Source organism: Chrysemys picta, chromosome 3 (assembly GCF_011386835.1).
Source record: "Chrysemys picta bellii isolate R12L10 chromosome 3, ASM1138683v2, whole genome shotgun sequence".
Taxonomy (NCBI): Eukaryota; Metazoa; Chordata; order Testudines; family Emydidae; genus Chrysemys; species Chrysemys picta.
In genome coordinates this window covers 91,989,174-92,009,082 of record NC_088793.1, presented here as the reverse complement: position 1 = coordinate 92,009,082, position 19,909 = coordinate 91,989,174, and the positions used below count along the sequence as shown (strand labels likewise).

At 44.4% G+C, this 19,909-nt stretch overlaps 1 protein-coding gene across 7 annotated transcripts in view; it reads left to right on the top strand.

Moving 5' to 3' along the window:
• MCM9 (minichromosome maintenance 9 homologous recombination repair factor) overlaps positions 1–19,909 on the top strand; it is a 117,700-nt gene that overhangs the window by 72,655 nt on the left and 25,136 nt on the right. For 5 of the 7 annotated variants that reach the window (XR_010599600.1, XR_010599599.1, XM_065588397.1 and 2 more), the window contains 2 exons: positions 172–317; positions 2,458–4,662. The exons of the other annotated variants lie outside the window; for them this stretch is intronic. Coding sequence is in view for 3 of the 5 variants with exons in the window: in XM_065588397.1 (XP_065444469.1) it covers positions 172–317; positions 2,458–4,081 (1,770 nt within the window). In the remaining 2 variants the exon portion in view is untranslated. Of the gene's footprint in view, positions 1–171; positions 318–2,457; positions 4,663–19,909 lie in introns of those variants that run through there. 7 annotated transcript variants of the gene reach the window in all.

Genomic DNA, 19,909 nt, shown 5'->3' with positions numbered 1-19,909 from the left:
GAGTTTGTCCCATTGACTTCTATGGAATTACTTGTGTGAGTAAAATTGTTGGGTAAGTATTTGCCACATCAAGTGCTAAAATAGCCAATGGCATGTTGTAGATAAAACTGTCCTTGGTGTTAAAATCTGATGCTGAGTAACCAAGATGTTTCCATTCTTCTGGTGGCACAGGGAGGTGCACTTCTTGGAGGCATCAATGCACTGCATACCTCATTTCCAGAAAACCCAATGGAGCAGTATCGAATGCAATGTGAACTCATCCTGGAGCGACTGGAGCTGCAGAATCTTCTGCATGAAGAATTCAAAAGACTTGACAGGTGATAATATGAAGATTAGCAAAGAATTCAATAGAGTAAAAGGATTGCTGACAATAACTGTACTAAGAGATTCTAAAAATAGAACCTGACTTAGGAAAGAGACCTTCAGTGGAGTTGAAAAAGCAGGGGATTTTTAAAGTAGCATACTGAGATCATTACAAGATCATTTTTCATTCTGGGATTATTGAATTTATGGAAGGTTAAATAACATTTTAATGATTTTTCAACATACGTCCAGATAAATTTAATCTAATTCCAGTAAGGTCAGAAAGTTGCTCTTTGTGGCTAAATGATTAATTTTATTAACTTTTTGATTCCTGTTTGTTAAAGTACAGCAAGCTTTGCTTTATTTTTTAAAAAAAGATTATTTTATGTTTGTCTGGTTGGGATCCCTTTCTTTGTGATAACGAGGGATAAGTCTGGATCAAAATTATTTTTTTTGGGTGATATATTTTTCTTGATACTGAAAATATTTTAGATTCTCACTGGATGGTCAGGAGCTTTTAGCTCATTGGTATAATCTTTGGAGAGTCTATTTGTTCTTAATAATAGAAAACTCCTTTTAACTTATTGAGGTGAGGCAGTAATATTCTAAAGAAAAATAACTTTTGTCTCCTGAACTGACAGCAAGCTCCATAAGAAACACATACTTGTTTTTATTAAAGGAAGATAAAAGAATAATGTTATTAAAGGAATAAAAGCAGCTGTGAAAATATGAATTTCCCTTGAAAAATGTTCAGCTCTGTTTTATAACACAGAGTAAGTCACGTTCCCAATATGCATTCAGAGCAATAAAAGCAACTGAAATGAAGATGAATGTGATCTGGCTCCAAGAGACCATAGCAAGTTTTAAAGTAGAAAAAAGTTCACATCATTTTGCTACTGCACTTTTTGTTTTTTGGTTGTTTTTTTTTTAAGATCCTTTCTACCTTGGAGAAACCACATAATAATTAATAAATGTCTTACACTTATATAGCATCTTCTGTCTCAAAGGATACACAAGCCATATGTGGTACATAGGATTTATTTTATCCAACACTGAAATGCAGTAACTTCTGAGATGGAACATGGCTGTTTATTAGTGCATAAAAATACTGATTTAGGACATGAAGCGAAGAAAAATAGTATCTCCTGTTAAAATGGGGGAGTTTAGGCAGAATACAATTAACCAGATTGATATTTGGCCAGAACACTCCTATTGTTTCGAAATGAGCTATGGGAATGAAAACAACCACCACAAATGGTGAGAACCTGGTTTTACAGAGCATCCAGAAAGCTTCACCCCGAGCACTACAGAGCTTCTTAACATATTTGTTCCATTGTGACTCTGAGGGAAGTGAATCATTTACTGAATCATCAACAACCACTTCTTCGTGCAGCATCTCAATTTTCCGTACCCATCTCTCATCTAAGATTTCACCCTGTTTAGCATGAGATCTGATGAGATCACAGTTCTAAGAAGTGTCACTGCAGGGTGCATCGCTCATAAACACTACAGGCATTTGTGATTCTGTAAACCCATTTTTTAAAAATTGAAATCAAAGACCATCACTCTGGTTAACTTCAGGGTAATAATCAGGATACGTTATGTATTTACTCTTTAAAACAGTAACCTTTTTGCCTAAATCTAACTGTGTGCGTCATATTGTGAATAACCCAGAAAGAGAATATGCACATGCAGAAAAACAGACTTAAGTAAATAATACTAAATATAAATTACATTGTCAAATGGAATAATCTACATTTTCATACGAAAATCCACTTTTTGTTTGAGCAAAGTACACAGGCAATTTGCAAGAGTGAACCAAATATGGTTGTAAATGCTAGTATTTAATAAGTATGGACCAAATTCTGCCACCCTTACTCATGCTAAGTAATGCATTACTCCATAAATAGTTCTCCTTACGGAGAAAAGCACTCCTTACCATGAATAAGAAGGCCAGATTCTGCTACTTAATGCAGGAATCTGCTGCAGGAGCAAAAGGAGATCAGACATTGCTGCACTAAGGCCAGTGTTATATATGGGACACAGTGATTCTATTCTGCTGCTGCTATATATTAGGAGCAGCAAAGGAGAGAAAGGAAGAAAAATGAAAAATTAACCTACTTGTAAAAATATTTTTTCCTCCTCATCCAACAGATTACAGAATGAAAATTCATGCCAGTTGCAGTCTGGAGAGACCAGCAAAAATACTACCTATGGATCCTTAAGCGATGATACCTTTGGGCAGTCAGAGCAAATGTCCCAGACGGAACTGTCAGACCAACAAGGGAATAACTGCAAACAGCAAAATTCTTTGGTCAAAGGGAGAAGTAAAACTGATACACCTCTAGAGCCCTCAGCTAGCCAGGGAGCTGGTAAAAACAGAGATACAAATAACCTGAGTAAACACAATGAGAGCAGAGCTGATGGCAGCTTGACCTGGTTTGACAGCATGGTAGATGGCAACATGGATGCTGAAGAAAGTGTTCAGCAGTCCCTAATCCCCAAGAGACCTGTAGATAATTTGGCTTTGAAAACACTCAATGACAAATCCTGCTCTAAAGAAAAAAATGGCTCAAGACAAAGCAGAGAAACTGGGATGGGACAGTCACTGGCAACTGTGGACCTCAATGCTACTTTTAGACAGGATGTAGTTTCTGGTATTGATGAGAAAAGGACAAAAGGACATAAAAATCTTTATTCTGAGGCAAATATTAAAGATCCAGCCTCAGAAAATGCTAGTGTGCCTGATTCAGTGGTGACACAACATGTCTCTAAGAAGTGGCAGAGATTGCGCACAGAGAGAGCTCACAATTTTTGTGCAAGTACACAAGACCCCAAAGCAGACACCTTTCCTTCTCCACTGTCTTTCCAGTCAGCAGCTGACCCACGAGTTCCTTCAGGTGACATGAATAATGTTTGTGCAATAGGAAAGAGTAGGAATAATGTGACGGTAGTAGCTGAGAAGCAGATAACTTCCATGAGAAAAAGAAATAAAGACCAAACGGTGAAGGAAGCAATCGCAGCAGGTTCCAATGAGCCGGAAATCATTGAGACTGAAGGACCTCCAGTGGCTAAACTAGCTAAATTTTCATTCAGACAAAGGACAAAATTTGTTCATTCTTCTGAAAATAAGAGCAATGCAGAATTGCCTCCCTCACAATCAGAGGCTGTTTTTAAGCCTCACAGGATTTTGAGAACTGTAGCAGAAGAAGAGCAGCCAGAGGAAGAACGTTATCCCCCTGCGAAACACCAGAAAAAGCTAACAATGAGTTTAGGAAACAATAGTTTGGAGAAGAAACCCCTTGATAATAAAAGAAAGGAGCAGCAGCAAAATGAAACCTTACAAGGAGAAATCAAAGAAGCTACAACTGGACACTCAGAGACCAAACAGATCTCAGATATTAGACACCATGCTGTGTTAACGCCAACTGCCGAGAAAAGCAGGAAAGGAGAGGAAATGCCTGGTGGCCTGAGCACAAAGAAGGTGTGCTCCAGCACGTTAGCAAAACTAGCCAGGTTTTCCTTCATGTCACCTCCTGAATCAAAATCGAAAAATCCACCGTCACTTAATGTCACCAGCAACAGCAAGGAAAGCCAGGGACTGCCTCTGAAGACCCATTCTGAGAGCACCAGCAGCAAAAGAAAGTGTTTTGGACTGGGAAATGCCAGCAATAAAAATGTGGTCACAGGAAAATCTCTCTTCTCAATAACAGATTTAGACGATGCCACATTAGATTTTGATTGGGATGAAGAGATTAGGAAAAACCCAAGGTCATAAACCATTCTACCTTTCTCCAGCCCCGATCCACCTGTCATTATCAATATATTACTGGGAAACAATATCACTCATACTAATTATTTCTAAAGCTCTCAGGCAGCACCTCAGCTGGCATAAATCAAAATATTTCTTTTAAGTCATTGAAGCTATGTCAATTTACAGCAGCTGAGGATTTGACATACACCACAGTTCAGATGCTAGTTTACCTCTCTAATTGTTTACAAGACTGTTCATAATGTCTGTTGACTGTTTCAGTTGACCTGATGTAACTTGAATACTCATGTGATTTGTGATCCTATTCAGAGTATAGTGGTACCTGCAAATGAAGCAGGATTAATTGACATTTTTTTCTTAATTCATAAACCACACACAATTCTAATTGATCTTGCATCCCATGTACCATTTATTCCAATCTTTTGAGGACAGTGTTAGCAAGATGGCGAAGCAAAAGCTAACCGTGCAGTTATATTTTGTTCCTCCTTTACATGCCTTCTCCCTTGATGCATTTAGTGATATTGTGATATACCATTCTGTTGTGATATGTATTCCTGTGTTATCAATATCAAGAGAATTTTGCTCTGTCTGTGGTTACTGTGGTCCATTGTCCTTTTGATGTGTGGTGTATGCCTGCTTTATTTATTTATTTTTTAAACTAGTAGTATCCACTGGTCCAGGCACTTGTTAATAGGATCTTGCAGCATGCATCTGTCCATGACACAGTGATGACTTGTGCTGAGTACTGGGGTTCTGTATGCATTCTGGGATCACCAATGTCTATTTTTACCTCAGAATTACACCTCTCTTCTAGAAAATCCCCCTCAAGATAGAGCAGCGGTTTTCAAACTTTTTTTCTGGCGACCCAGTTGAAGAAAATTGTTGATGCCTGCGACCCAACAGAGCTGGGGATGAGGGGTTTGGGATGTGGGAGGGGCTCAGGGCTGGGGCAGAGGGTTGGGGTGGGGGGATGAGGGCTGCGGGGTGGGGCCGGGAATGAGGGATTCAGGGTGTGGGAAGGGACTCTGGGCTGGGGCAGGGTTTGGGGTGCAGGAGGAGATTAGGGTTCTGGGCTGGGGGTGCAGGCTCGGGGCTGTGGCTGGGGATGAGGGTTTGAGGTACAGGAGGGGGCTCTGGGTTTGGGGGGGCTCAGGGCTGGGGCACAGAACTGGGGTGCAGGAGAGGGGCAGGGCTCTGGGATGGGGCCAGGGATGAGGGGTTTAGGGGGCAGAGGCTCAGGACTGGGGTTGGGGTATGGGGTTGGGGCATGGGCTTACCTCAGGCAGCTCTCGGTCAGCAGCGCAGAGGGGGTGCTAAGGTAGGCTGCCTGCCTGTCCTGGCACTGCGGACCGCACTGTGCCCCAGAAGCAGCCAGCAGCAGGTCTGGCTCTTATGTGGAGGTGTGCAAGCAGGTCCACGTGGCTCTCGCCCACAGGCACCGCCCCTCCCAGCTTCCATTGGCTGGAGTGCTTTGCTTTCTGTATAGCTGTGGCTAGGGTTAAGTCTATTTTCAGTTGTAGCTATTGTGAAAGATTTTTATCTGTTAACCCAATAAACTGCTTATCTCTGATATTTTCATGTTTTGCAATCCCAGAATCACAGTGTTCAGCCAATACATAGAGAGCTCTTATAAAACATTCAGCATTTCCCCCAATTTCTTGAATTCTCTGGTGGAAACATGCTCTTTCACAAACCACATTTCTACTAAGTATAAAGTGTGCATCAAACATAGCCAGAGCCCTTTCATAGTTATCTTTGTGACTGTCTTCAGTAAAGTCAAAGGATTTAAAGATATGCTCTGCCTGCTTTCCCATAGAATAAATTAAAGAAGACACCTGTATATCTCCAGTTTTTTGTGGAGTTTGTTTGCAATGTGAAATCTTGCAAAGTACGGCTTCCAGTGTGTCCATTCTGAAGGTTTGTCAAAGCTGACGTTCTCTGGAGCATTGAAGATGGCATGTTGATGAGATCCTGTTACCTTTGTTGCTTTGTTCCTTCTGTTTGCAACCTTTGTTGCTGTTTTCTTTGTTTCTGTTCTTAGTTTACTTCTGGCACCATGTCATGTTCCTGTACCAGAAATGGACTGGCTAGAGAGCTTCCTTTTTAGCAAGATACACACTAGATGTGTTCATCATAAGATCCTTTGAGCTCTATTATAGTGGACCTATATAAAAACTTCATATAATTGGGGTCATTTAAACACTCTAAAATCTATGTAATCCATGGGGCAGTGTGTTATGCTGTCAATAGACTTCCAGGCCCACTATATTTCTATTTTTATTTTTTTCTTTAACTAATTCTTTGTTTTGTTATCTCATAGTATCTCCATAATTTTTCGGTACCCAGAGTTCATTCTATATATGCAACCAATTTTTCTATGCTAAATGCAGTCAGGTTTTCATTATGGTAGGAATATAGCACACTGGTTACCTTAAAGATGTTTAAAAGAAAGTCCTAGGGCACTACATTTGTTTGTAGCAGCAAATGTAGACACCGATCCTGTGAACACTTATGCACATGTGTAATATTACTGGTGTGTAGGTGCACTGAAATCACGTGTGTGTATGTTTGCAGTATCAGAACCTAAATGTGAAAGCTACAGCAGAAGTAGAAAAGAGCAGGTATAACAGAGGTCAGCAACCTCTGGTGCCAAAGACAGCACACGAGCTGATTTTTAATGGCACGCTGCTGCCTGTCGGGGTCCCGCTCAGACCGCTGCCAAATCCCAGCAGCAGGCTGAGCCGGACCCCAGCAGGCAGCAGCGTGCCATTAAAAATCCTGCCCGACCCAGCCCGCTCTTCTCCGCTTCCCACCTACCGCTCTCCTTGGTGGGGGCAGGGGGTAGAATCAAGCTTGGTCCTGCTGACTGCTGCTGTACGGCAGGCTCTGCCGGCCGCCAAGCTTCCTCCTCCCCCGCCTCTTCCCCCAGTGTGCTGCGTCGAGCCCCGCCTGCTCTCCCTCCCTGCAGCCGATGGCCCTTGCGAGGGAGGGGGGAAGAGCAGCCCCAACACTCGCTGCTCAGACCAGTAAGGAGGCAGAGAAGAGGCAGGGGGAAGGAGGGTAGGAGCTGGGCGTATCCCTCCAGCCCCCTGCTGTGAGCCGCTCAGGGGCAGGGGGCTGGGAGCACCCCCCTGATCCCAGCCCACCCCCCCAGGCCTCTGCCCTGACTCCTGCACGTCCTTTGCACCCCAGCCCCCTGCATCCTCCCCCATGACCCCATCCCTGATTCCTGCACTCCACGCATACCCAGCCCTCTCACACCCCATGCCCTGACTCCTGCACCCCCTCACATGCCCCCAGCCCTCTGCCCTGCACCCCCTTGCACCCCAGCTCCCTGCATCCCCCCCATGACCCCATCCCTGACTCCTGCACCCTCCACACATACCCAGCCCCCCCACCCCATGCCCTGACTCCACCCTCACATGCCCCCAGCCCTCTGCCCTGACTCCTGCACCCTCCACACATACCCAGTCCCCCACACCTCCTGCCCTGACTCCTGCACTCCCCACACATACCCAGCCCCCCCACACTCCATGCCCTGACGCTTGCACCCCCCACATCCCCACCTCCCACCCTGAGCACCAGGTTGGCAGCGGGCTGAGCTGGGCCGGTGGCTGAGACCCCAGCTGGCAAGGGGCCAGCAGACGGAACCCCAGACCGACAGCGGGCTGAGCCGCTTGGCCCGCTGCCTTTCTGGGGTCCCAGCCCCAGGCCCTGCTCAGCCCGCTGCCGGTCTGGGGTCCCGGCCCCAGGCCCTGCTCAGCCCGCTGCTGGTCTGGGGTTCTGGCTGCCGGCCTGGGGTTCTGGCTGCTGGCCCGGTTCTGGCTGTCAGCCCCTTGCCAGCTGGGGTCCCAGCCGCTGGCCCTGCTCAGCCCGCTGCCAACCTGGGGTTCTGGCTGCCGGCCCCTTGCCAGACAGGGTTCTGGCCGCAGGCCCCGCTCAGCCTGCTGCCAGCCTAGGGGAACGGAATCCCAGGCTGGCAGCGGGCTGAGCAGGTCGGCGGCTTAAGGTCATCATTTTAATTTAATTTTAAATGAAGCTTCTTAAACATTTTGAAAACCTTGTTTACTTTACATACAACAGTAGTTTAGTTATATATAGACTTATAGAGAGAGGCCTTGTAAAAAAACGTTAAAATGTATTACCGGCACACGAAACCTTAAATTAGAGTGAATAAATGAAGACTTGGCACACCATTTCTGAAAGGTTGCCGATTCCTGAGGTATAGCAAAGCTTTCTGGCCCTGTAAAGTACATCTACCCTGTATGCTTCTTTCTGCAGAGTGTAGTGTACATACACATGTAGCCCTCCAAGCATGAGTATCAATAGCAGCATGAATCATGAGTCATGGCTTAGGCAAGTAAAGACATGCCTGAGGGGTGAGGGTACATACTAGAGCATGTACCCTACATAGCTCTCTACTTGCCCAAGTCACGTCTCCCCATCTACGTACTGTTTTTAGCAGTGTGGTATCCCGCTGCTGGAGCCTTTCCCTGCCACAGGAAAAGACTCAGGTAGTGGGGGAAGGCTCCAGCAGCGGGGAAAGGCTCTGCTAGTTCCCCAGTGCTGCAGCCTTTCCCTGCGGCTCCCCAGTGCTGGAGCCCTTCTCTGCTGCATTTCCCCTGCCAGAGCCTTTCCTCATCACAGTAACCATTTAACCTTCTCTTTGTTAAGCTAAACAGATTGAGTTCTTTCAGTCTAGCACTATAAGGCACGTTACTAATCCTTTAATCATGCTCGTGGCTCTTCTCTGTTGCTGCTGTTCTTGCAGGAGCTCTTGCTAGAGATCAAATTACATAATGGGTATAAAATGCTGCTGGGGTGGGGCCTTCCAGCTTCTCCACCAACCCCCAAATGCCAATCAACTCTGTGCCCCCACAGCCCCTCAATTAATTATGCATTGCCCTCCATCCCCATATCAGTTCTGTGCCCCCTCATCCCCACATCCGCTCATTTTGTGTCCCCAGACCTCAAAACTGCCCTTACCCCCATTGCAACTCAGCCCATCCTGCAGCTGTGGAGAGTCAAGGTGTGGGGCGGAGGGGTAGAGAGAGAGGGCAGCTCCAGACCTGAGAGGCGAGAGAAGCAGGGAGGCAGCCCTGAGTTGTTGGACTGTTTCCCGTCCCTCCTATACCTACCCTTCCTGTGAAAATGATATTGCTGCACCTTGTCCCCCCTCCTTTACCCAAACACTTCTGGGTTCCGCGGGGGATTGGGAGAGGAAAGAGCTCTGCCTGCCTCCTAAAGCAGCTCTGATCAGCTGTTCTTCCCCAGGAGGTGGGAAGCCAGCCAGTGAGGGCTGCTGGGCAAGGCTAGAAATCTCATGAAGGCTGGAGCTTCTCTCACCATTGCCCGACTGGCTCCAGCAGGAACCAAAATTATGCCACTGCTGATGAAATTGTGATAGTTGGCCACACTGTGTCCTTGGGAACCCAGTAAGTGGCCTTGGGAGGGGAAAATGGGGAAGCTGACATTTGGGGGGCAAACAGCTCATAGGATAGAGGCCTGTAGAAGAAAGAGCACAGGCTGCAAATGTGGTGCAAAGCTGCTATAATGCAGCCCAGTATTTGGCACATGTGTTTACCTAAGTACTTTAAATGATAATTAGTGTATTGTTAAATATGACACACAATTCAGTCTCTGTGTTTATCCTGTGTTTGCTTGTCCAGTGGGAAATTAATTTACTAATGCATTACATGTTTACAGGTAAATGTGAATCCTAAATTACCTTCAGTGACTTGTTTGTTACAGTCCTCCTTGTAGCTGGATTCTCTGTAGAATTTTGTCTTTGTTATCTACACAATAAGCTGAGAATAGAGCTATTACGGAAGGCACAGCAAGTCCTTGGAGAGGCTCCATTGCACATAGAAGGCCTAATTCTCTTTTCACTTGCTTAAATTAGGAGTAACTCCAATGAAACCAAGAGAGTTATTTTGGTGTAAATCTAGTGTGAGGAGAATCAGACCCACATGCTCTCACTGGGAACTAATAAAGGCAGAACAGCACTAATTATAGTATTCAACTAATAAGAGATGGGGATGGTAACAGCCAAAAACCGCTGACAAGACTCTTGTCTGCAAGCATGTAAACATGAGGTAAGATTCACTGCCCTGCTTCACTCCCTGTGCACTGTTCAGGCCGTTCAAAGGGAGTGGAAAACACACACATTTCCAGCAAAGTGCTGAGCCAGCATATACTCACAACCCTGTCCTACCTCCCTATTGCCCTGGTGTAAGGGGTGTGGCGAGAGCACACTCTGCTCCTGTTATCCTCAGCATGCTGGATGGTTCCTAGAAGCTGCTGTAACTTACACCACTGCTATATCAGGGAGCTATAACCACCTCCCATCCCTGCCATGCCAGGAGGACTTCACTGGCAACAGAATCTGCCCCATGTTGTCAATATCATCTGGCAAATGGTATGTTACTGACTGAAATAAAATCAAAGCACTGGCCTTGATTCTCCATTGCCTTGCACCTTGTTAATCATTTATATCTGTGCAAAGTGGATGCAAAGCTCTACCAAATCAGAGTTCTACATTCATGCTGGAGCTAGGGTGATCAGATGTCCCAGTATTATGGGCTTTGTCTTATATAGGCAACTGTACACACACACACACACACACACACACTGAAAAAAAAAGTGTCCCAATTTTTCAAACTTACAATCTGCTCACCCTAGCTGCAGCTATCATTTTGCACCTACTTTGCCCAAGTGTAAATGTCTACACAAGGTGCCTGCTTCCAGGTAATAGTGAATTACTAAATTATCTAATCAAAACAGAACTAGGACCAGGAGCCAGATTGTCCGCTAGTTTAAACTGATCTTGTTCCACTGAAATCAATGGAGTTATATCCATTTGCACCAAATGAGGATCTGGTTCCAGGAACTTTAGGAATTTTCCTAAATCTAGTCGCTAAGGAGTCTGGTTGATTTTCCCCTCGCACCACTGGAAATCAGAAGCACCTTGCTGGAAATCAGTGGAATTGCAATGGTATAAAATCAGCAGGGGATCAATATCGGACCCAAATTTCCTACATATTCTACATATTGCTCTGAAATTCAGAAAGTTCTATTTCTACTATTTTATTTGTAGTAAGGGTGTTGCAAGATAAATTCTGTTAGGGTAAGAGGACTATAAAGTGAAATAGAGCAGTTGTATTTCAGGAAAGGTGATACACTGCAATACAGAGAGCACTGTATTCAGCATGACTGTGATTTGCCTCCGAAAGGATTTGGCATCCCAATCCTTTAGGTGGCTTTAAAAATATTAACCTGCATGTACAGCACTGAAATAAAGTAAACAGCACAATAACAAAACCAAGTTATTTTTCACAAGTGAGGAATGTTTTCTCTTTTGGTGAAATTTTAAATGGAATTCATAATTAATTAAATACAGTTTGTGCCACAGCAGGAGGCCTTTTCTGTCCAAGAATTTCAGGTTAATCATCTTGGTGGACCAACTCAGCAATCTCATTGACTAAACATCCCCAGACGCTTTATTACGTAATCAAGAATTCTCTTTCAAATGGTTAAAGCCTTCACTTGGTGGTTCTTTGCATGGCAAGTCTGCAGTTCTCTGGAGACACCACACAGATCTGTTGGTCAAGGCAGGCTGGGCTTGGCCACAGCTCTGAAGGTCTAGCACAGGGGTTCTCAAACTTCATTGCACTGAGACCCCCCCTTTTGACAACAAAAATTACTTCATGACCCCCAGAGGGGTGAACGAAACCTGAGCCCGTCCGAACCCCACTGCCCCGAGTGGGGGGGGCAAAGCCTGAGCTTAAGGGCTTCTGACTCAGGCAGGGGGCCTGTAACCTGAGCCCGGCCACCAAGGGCTGAAGGCTTTGGCTTCGGCCCTGGGCAGCGCGGCTCAGGCTTCAACCCCAGGCCCCAGCAAGTTTAAGCCAGCCCTGGCGACCCCATTCAAAGGGAGTTGCGACCCACTTTGGGGTCCCGGTCTACAGTTTGAGAACCGCTGGTCTAGCAGAACAGCTAGTTCAATCTGCTTTCAGCTGCTGCAAGCTCTACCAGTCCTTTCTGTGAGCAACAACACAACCAAAAGAGATGTCTCTATTCTGAAACTTCAGCCAGTTACACTGTAAGTTTGTGGTACCTCTTCTCATGCGGAGGCAGCTCGCTTGGGAAGGCCTCTCAGCAGAGGTGAAAGTGACCGGTACAGTATACCGGTAAGAAGTGGCTGCTGGTTCTGGCCCGTACACAGCTAACAGCGCTTTAACGTTGCCGCCCCTTTTGCCCCCCACCCCCAGGGCTGCCAACGGGGGAGGGCAAAGGGGACAGCTGCCCCAGGACCCAGCAATTTAAAAGGGCCTGGGGCTCCCAGCCACCAACACCACTACCGTGGCAGCAGCCGGAGCCCCGGGCCCTTTAAATCACCACCAGGGCCGCATGTGGCCACGGCTGGGCAGTGTGGAAGGGCTGGCTGGCTGGGGAAGGCTACCCCCCCAGCCCCACCCCTTCCACTCAAGGCCCTGCCCCTTCCAGGGGCCCAGCGCCGGGCCCCTGCACTGGTAAGTCTTTTACATTACCTTTACCCTGGCCTCTCAGGCACCCATCAAGCAGCAGAGGGAAAGAGAAGGACACAGAGGAGGGTGCAAAAATGCTCAGGCTCCCTGGCTCCCTCTCACCTGCTCCCCAAGTGGCCTACCTGACCCCCATATGTTGCCACTCCCCACCACTTTCTCACCTTCCCCTAAGCCTCTGGCTGTGTAGGGAGGATGGGAGAGCATTCCACACATGGAGTAACAGGCAGGTGGTTAAGGGGCCGTTGGTCACTGTTTACATTTATCCTTTTTCTCTGCACCCTCTATGAAAGTGGGAGTCAGCCCGTGGGTGGCAGGTGGAGCCCCCCTTTAGGGACGCTGGCCCTGGGCTCCGCCCCTTCTGCCTATGCCCTCCCCACTGCCAGAGGCCCGAGGCCACAAGCCCCCCCATGAGTTAGGTCCTAAAATCAAAAGATTGGCTTAATAAATCCCATTTTTAAAAATATGTCTCTTTCGTTGCCTTTGGGCTGTTGTACCTATGGGGTTCACATTTTCAAGCTTTTCTCTGCCACTTCATTTTCCGCATGAAAATGAGAATTTTCAGGTAATCACATGCCTCCAGGAGTTGGGATTTTAAGAAAAATACCAAATATTGTGAGATTTTCAGTAAAACTGTGCCAGTTGCTCTCTGGGCTTTCATGAGACAAAATGGCTGCTGCTATGTGCACGTCTTGCCTGCCACTTCACATTATAAGACCCTGTTTTCAGTTGCTTATAACTTTGACAAATTTTCACTGTGTGGACTGAAATTTTCCAGCCAGGTGTCTGCCTCAGGCTGGACTTTTTTGGAAACTTTCATCCATAATAGTTCAGCTGTTTCCAAGAATGAGGCTAGGGAAAAAATACATTATTTTGTTCATATTGCATTCTGTTGACCTTTTCGGTGGGAAGCTCTAGTGCCTCAATACATTGAAGGTGGGAGTTGAAATTTGATTGGGGATGGCCTTTGTGTCAGAGATGTGGCTTTTGTGATCCCCATGAAAATCCACCCAAATTTGGCCAAGTTACAAGCCTTTGAAAAATTGCAGTTAGCACATGCTCAGTAGAGACTTTGATTTTTAGCAGCTAATTTCCTCAAAGATCCTATCTGTCTGAGGCATGCTCCAGCATGGGGCTGAGCAGGACTTTCTCTGCAAATGCAGATCTAGGCTGCTGTGAGCCAGGCACCAGAACGGAGATCAGAGAGCCTCTCTTCTGTATTCCCAATGGTCCTCTACTGGTGCCCAGCAGCCTAGGAAGTGTGGAGGTGGAAGTTGCCTGATTTGAAAGCGGAGGACCTGTGGAAGGAGTGAGATGGAGACAGGAACTGAAGGCTTGGCGGGACAGGAAGACACTGGGACTGGCTGGGCAAAGAGACTGGGACTGGAAGCTTGGGATGGAAACAGAAGTCAGTGGAACTGGGATCCAGTGGGTGGAGCAGTGACTGAGATCAGATGAGGAACTGGGGGGGGTGACTGAATAAAGAGACCAGGATTGGAATTCAGATGGAGATAAAGGGGAAGCAGATCTGATAAGGACCCATGTGGGTGGAGGACTGGGACAAGGAGCTGGGGCGAGGGGCACTGACATTGGACAAGGAATGTGGGGTGAAAGGAATCTGGGACTGGGAGCCAATAGGGATGGGAAACATTGTGTGGGGGGGATGATTGGAGGCTGGGGCAGGATGGATAGAAACGGAGCAGATGAGGAGCCAGGACGGGACGTAAAACAGTGCTCTCTCAAAATGACTGTAGACAATTACGCAGTAGTGTTGTAGCCATGTTGGTCCCAGGATATAGAAGTTGGTCCAATAAAAATAATGACCTCACCCAACTTGTCTCTAAATAAATATTATACATGTTAAAAGTGAATAAGATCATTTTAAAGACAACATAAAATAAAGATATTATGCTAATAGTATATATTGTATGAATTTGGTTCATCAAAACCAAATGTTTGCTACCATAAAAAAAAAAAAACAATAGCAGTTGAGTTGAACCTTAGGAATCACTGACCTTAGCAACACCTATCTGTTGAAGGTCCTATTGTGCATAGGAATGAACCAGTGTTATTGGACACTTATTGACCCAGACACCATTTCAGCATAAGGTTGTCTTATTACTTTGGCTAGGGCCTGATCATGTGGCCGTTGAATGGTGCAGGATCAGACCCTTACTGAGCCACATACCCATGATCGTAGAGAAACCATTCTACAGGATGACAAGGTGCACCATGGGCTAATGAAGTCACTAGAGCAGAGAGAGTCCCTGGGGACCTGATTTTGAGAGGAAGAGCGTACCTACAGCTCCCATTGATATCAGTGAGAATTTCAGGTACACTGCATCTTCCAGGATTAGGCCCTATGAGATGAAAGTCTGTGGTGTTTGTTATCCCATGGGACTATTAATAACATGAACCCTATTATATTGTGATAGTAATCCTGCACTTACTTGTTTTAGCCTCAGCACCAAACTCCCTTTCCCAGCTCTTGGCATAAAGAATAATACCAAGGTCTTGTATTATCTACAAGATATTAAAGCAATGCACTATTTCCCCCAAAGTAGCAACAATTATCACTGGAATTATGCCTTAAAACTCACTTCAACATATTTTTATGAGCTAGAGTAGGGAGATAATTCGGAATAGCATTTAGCCTCATTTTTGAAATAAATTAATAAGATTTTACCTATTTTTCTTATGAATTTGGCCCCTTATCTTGTAACTGAGGACTCTGGCTCTGATCCTGAAAGATAGCGAGTATCTAAAATTGTGGCTGGGGGCAGTAGGATTGGTGGGTACTTAATACTTTTCAGGATCAGTACTTTTTAATGGCAGTTCACTCTAATTGATCCAGAGAGACAAGCTGGGTGAGATATTATAGGTATTACCTCATCCTTGTCTCTCTAATATCCTGGAACCAACACAGCCACAGCAACACTCTAATTGATCAATTCAATTACACTATCTACACATATATATATATAATTCTATATAAATATTTTATATTACTGATAACATGAATGATATACTATAAAAAAGATAAAACAAGCAAACATAGGACTAAATTATGGTATGTACCTGGATGCAAGCATACTATTTCTCTGCTACCAATCAAATGACTTTGTATATATGTTTCATGTATACCTATATTGTATTGCAGATGTAATCACCACCACTCATAGTCCCATGTACCTACTACAAGTATGAGACATTCAGAGAATGTACTTACATTAATAGCAATACCACTTTCATCCCTTGAACGACCCCAGTAACATCCTTTAATAGTTCCTGTGTTGCAGTTTTTCTGCAGAGCAGCCTCTTGTGTATTTGAGAGGGCAGGAGCCAGGGTTGTGGTGGCCATTCTATGCCATGTACTCCACCAATAGTTCAGGAACATATGCTGTTTTGCTGACATGGACATATGTGCACCTCCAGCTAGAATCTTGTTATATTTTAATTAGACTTTAGGTGCTTCTTTCAGTACTAAATAACTGCATAATTTAAAACTCTTTTAAATGGCTGAGGGTTTTTTTCTGGTCTTCTGTTACCATCAGAACATCAGTCTGAATTTCATGATTATTGTGAAGTAACAAAGTATTAAGTATTGCAATGTAATCCCTACAATTATTGTAACAATAAATTAACTAAAAACCAAAGAAAGAAAGAAAGAAAGAAAGACAAAGTCTATAAAAGCAGAACTAGAACTGTTAATTAATGGATTAAACATTAAAAAGATCTCCCAAGTGAGGCTAAGTAGCATTCTATGCTATAGGGAATACAGTTATTGATGGGCAGATGAGGTAAACAGAATATTAAGTGCTCAGCATTTCTTGTGAATGAGGTAATAGTTTCATTAATAATAAATGCTAACTGCTTCATGTCCCCTGGGTACCTGGTATTACCTGCATTATCAGTATTTAGAATAGTGCCTTCTTGTTATACAGAAGACTTAAATGCTCCTGTGAATAATATTATTCTTTACTAAAAGAAAAGCACATTCCTTTCATAGAAGAACATGTATACAGATGAGTTTTTTCCAGCTTTAGTTTTGTCCCTGCACATTATTACAAAATGGGCTAAGAAAATGGATCATTCCGAGTAATGAAATTAGGCCATCGATATTTACTGACTGGAACTTGATAGCCACATGTTATTTACAATGAGCTTATGAAAAAGAAATACATAACAGGAAAAAAATAGGATTTTTCGGTTCTTTTAAATAAGTGTATTTAATTAAAAAAAAATCTGACTGTACTATAATTTCACTGTATGATCTCAGGTCTTTAGTAGATCTCTTGATAATGACACTTTAAATAATTTTTATGAATCAATTTGCTTGTTCTTAAGAATCAATTTAAACCCCCATCCAGTCCCAAGTCTGTACCTTGGGACAGTTTAGCTCCAGATCAAGATATGAACTTCATAATACATATCCATTTTTATTCTATTTCTTGCTCAGACAGGCTAGGGGTTAGGTCTATCAGACATAAGGGTGTCTGTGACAGTACTACTGCCAGTGCTTCTGTGCTGGCAGATGTAACAAAGACCTGCCTAGTTACTGACAATGAAAAATACCACAAACAGGAATCACAGATGTCGAACCCTCAGTGACTAAATAGGCCACTACAGAAAGAACCGTTTTGAGAACAATGTCCACATCATTTGAAAGATGTCAAGGCTCAGAGACAGTAGTTATTGCCAGGGTGGATTGATTTAAATCAAGGCAATTTAAATGACTAAGTGGAAAGCCACAATTTTAAATGATCAATTTTAATTAACTTTTCCATTTGTACTTCAGCTATTTTCTAAAGAAAGGTGCATTCTCATTGGTTGATACGGCTAACCTAGTGAGGAGAGATTTAAACTAGGTTCTACGAGGTAGGTGACAAAAGCCCAAAGGTAAGTCAAAAACATGGTGACGTGGGAGAAGGGTCGGAATTGGGGAGGAAGGGATGAGCCATTATAGCAGGGATAAGAGAGCGACAAGAGAACATGGGGGGGGGGAATCAAATCAGTTTCTCAGATATCTGTATACTAATGCGAGAAGTATGAGGAATAAGCAGGAAGAACTAGAAATGATAATTAATAAACACAACTATGACATAGTTGGCATCACAGAAATTTGATGGGATAATATGCATGACTGGAATATTGGTATAGAAGGGTACAGCTTGCTCAGGGAGGACAGGCAGGGAAAAAGGGGAGGAGATGTTGCCTCATATACTAAAAATGTATATACTTGGACTGAAGTTGAGATGGAAATAGGAGACAGACTTGTTGAAAGTCTCTGGGTAAGGCTAAAAGGGGTAAAAAACAAGAGTGGTGTCTACTACAGACCACCTAACCGGGAAGAAGAGGTGGATGAGGCTTTTTTTAAACAACCAACAAAATCATCCAAAGCACAGGACTTAGTGGTGATGGGGGACTTCAAGTACCTAGACATCTGTTGGGAAAATAGCACAGCAGGGCACAGTTATCCAACAAGTTCTTAGAAGTATGGCAAGAGACCACCATGGCTTAATCAGGAGATCTTCATGCAACAGTGGATCACAAGCTAAATATGAGTCAACAGTGCAACACTGTTGCAAAAAAAGCAAACATCATTCTGGGATGTATTAACAGGAGTGGTGTAAGCAGGACATAAGAAGTAATTCTTCCACTCTAGTCTGTGCTAATTAGGCCTCAATTGGAATATTGTGTCCAGTTCTGGGCATTACATTTCAGGAAACATGAACAAGTAGGAGAAAATCCAGAGAAGAGCAACAAAAATGATTAAAGGTCTAGAAAGCATGACCTATGAGGGAAGATTGAAAAAACTGTGTGCGTTTAGTCTAGAGAAGGGAAGACCAAGAGGGGACATGATAACAGTTTTCAAGAACAGTACATAAAATCTCTGAGGATAAGACAAGAAGCAATGGGCTTAAACTGTAGCAAGGGTGGTTTAGGTTGGACATTAGGAAAAGCTTCCTAACTGTCAGGTTTCAGAGTAGCAGCCGTGTTAGTCTGTATCCGCAAAAAGAACAGAAGTACTTGTGGCACCTTAGAGACTAACAAAAGCTTATGCTCTAATTTGTTAGTCTCTAAGGTGCCACAAGTTCTTCTAACTGTCAGGGTAGTTAAGCACTGGAATAAATTACCTAAGGAGGTTGTGGAATTTCCATCATTGGAGATTTGTAAGAGCAGATTAGATAAACACCCATCAGGGATGGTCTAGATAATACTTAGTCTTGCCATCAGAGAGTCTTGAAATATTTGATACTTTTTCTAAAAGCCAAAGCTGCTGGGGTCATGTGAGCATGTGAGAATCTTGGGGTTTTTTTGTTTTTTTGCTCCAGCTTTTTTGCCGCCCCAAGAGACAAAGGGGGGGGAAAGCTGCGATCAGCGGCACCTTTACCGCACCGCTTAATTCTTCGGCGGCAATTCGGCGGCAGGTCCTTCGCTCCCAGAGGGACTGAGGGACCCGCTGCCGAATTGCCACCGAAGACCCAGATGTGCTGCTGCTTTCCATTGGCCGCCCCAAGCACCTGCTTCCTTTGCTGGTGCCTGGAGCCGGCCCTGGGTCTCTGAGTTGGGACTCGGAGTAGTGGGAGGGCTTGGATCCTCCACTTGCCACTGTGGAAGTGGCTGGACTGTGGGACAGAGATACCTACCCCCAGAAGGGGGAAACACAGAGGACGACCTAGCCGGAGGACTGAGTTAAGAAGAAAAAGCTGTGGTTCTGGGAGCTGAGAGAGGAGGTGTAGGCAGGAGCAGAGACAGTGCTGGTTTGCAGACTGTGGACATTGGTGTCGGCCTCAAGCTAATCCCTAGCCCAACCAGGAAGAGGTGTCAGTCTGGCAATGAGGGCTGTACCCCGTGACAGTGGGTATTTATGCATGCACATACCCTGACTGCATGTACATCAGGTATTTATGGGCACATGGCCAGATATATGCCTCTTTGTGTTTGCATAGAAACTGGGTATTGGTGTACATGCATTAGGCACACCAAAGTTTGAAAATTTAGCTCTGAAAGAGTAAAGGTTTAGATTGTCTCCTTGCCAGAAGAACATCTGGCTTTTATTCAGTTATTAAACACACTTTTATCTTTGAACTTTTATTTTTATGATATGACAACACTAAGATTTTGTTTTTATTTTATGTTCAGCATTTTGGAGATGGGGGGAAACTAATTTCAAGACAGCAGGTGGAGCTCCAAAGTTTGATTTCTTTCTTTTAGGTAGAAATCTGATTTGAGAGAGATGTGATAGATTCTCATGCTATTCAAACATGTCTTTAAAAAAAAATAAGAT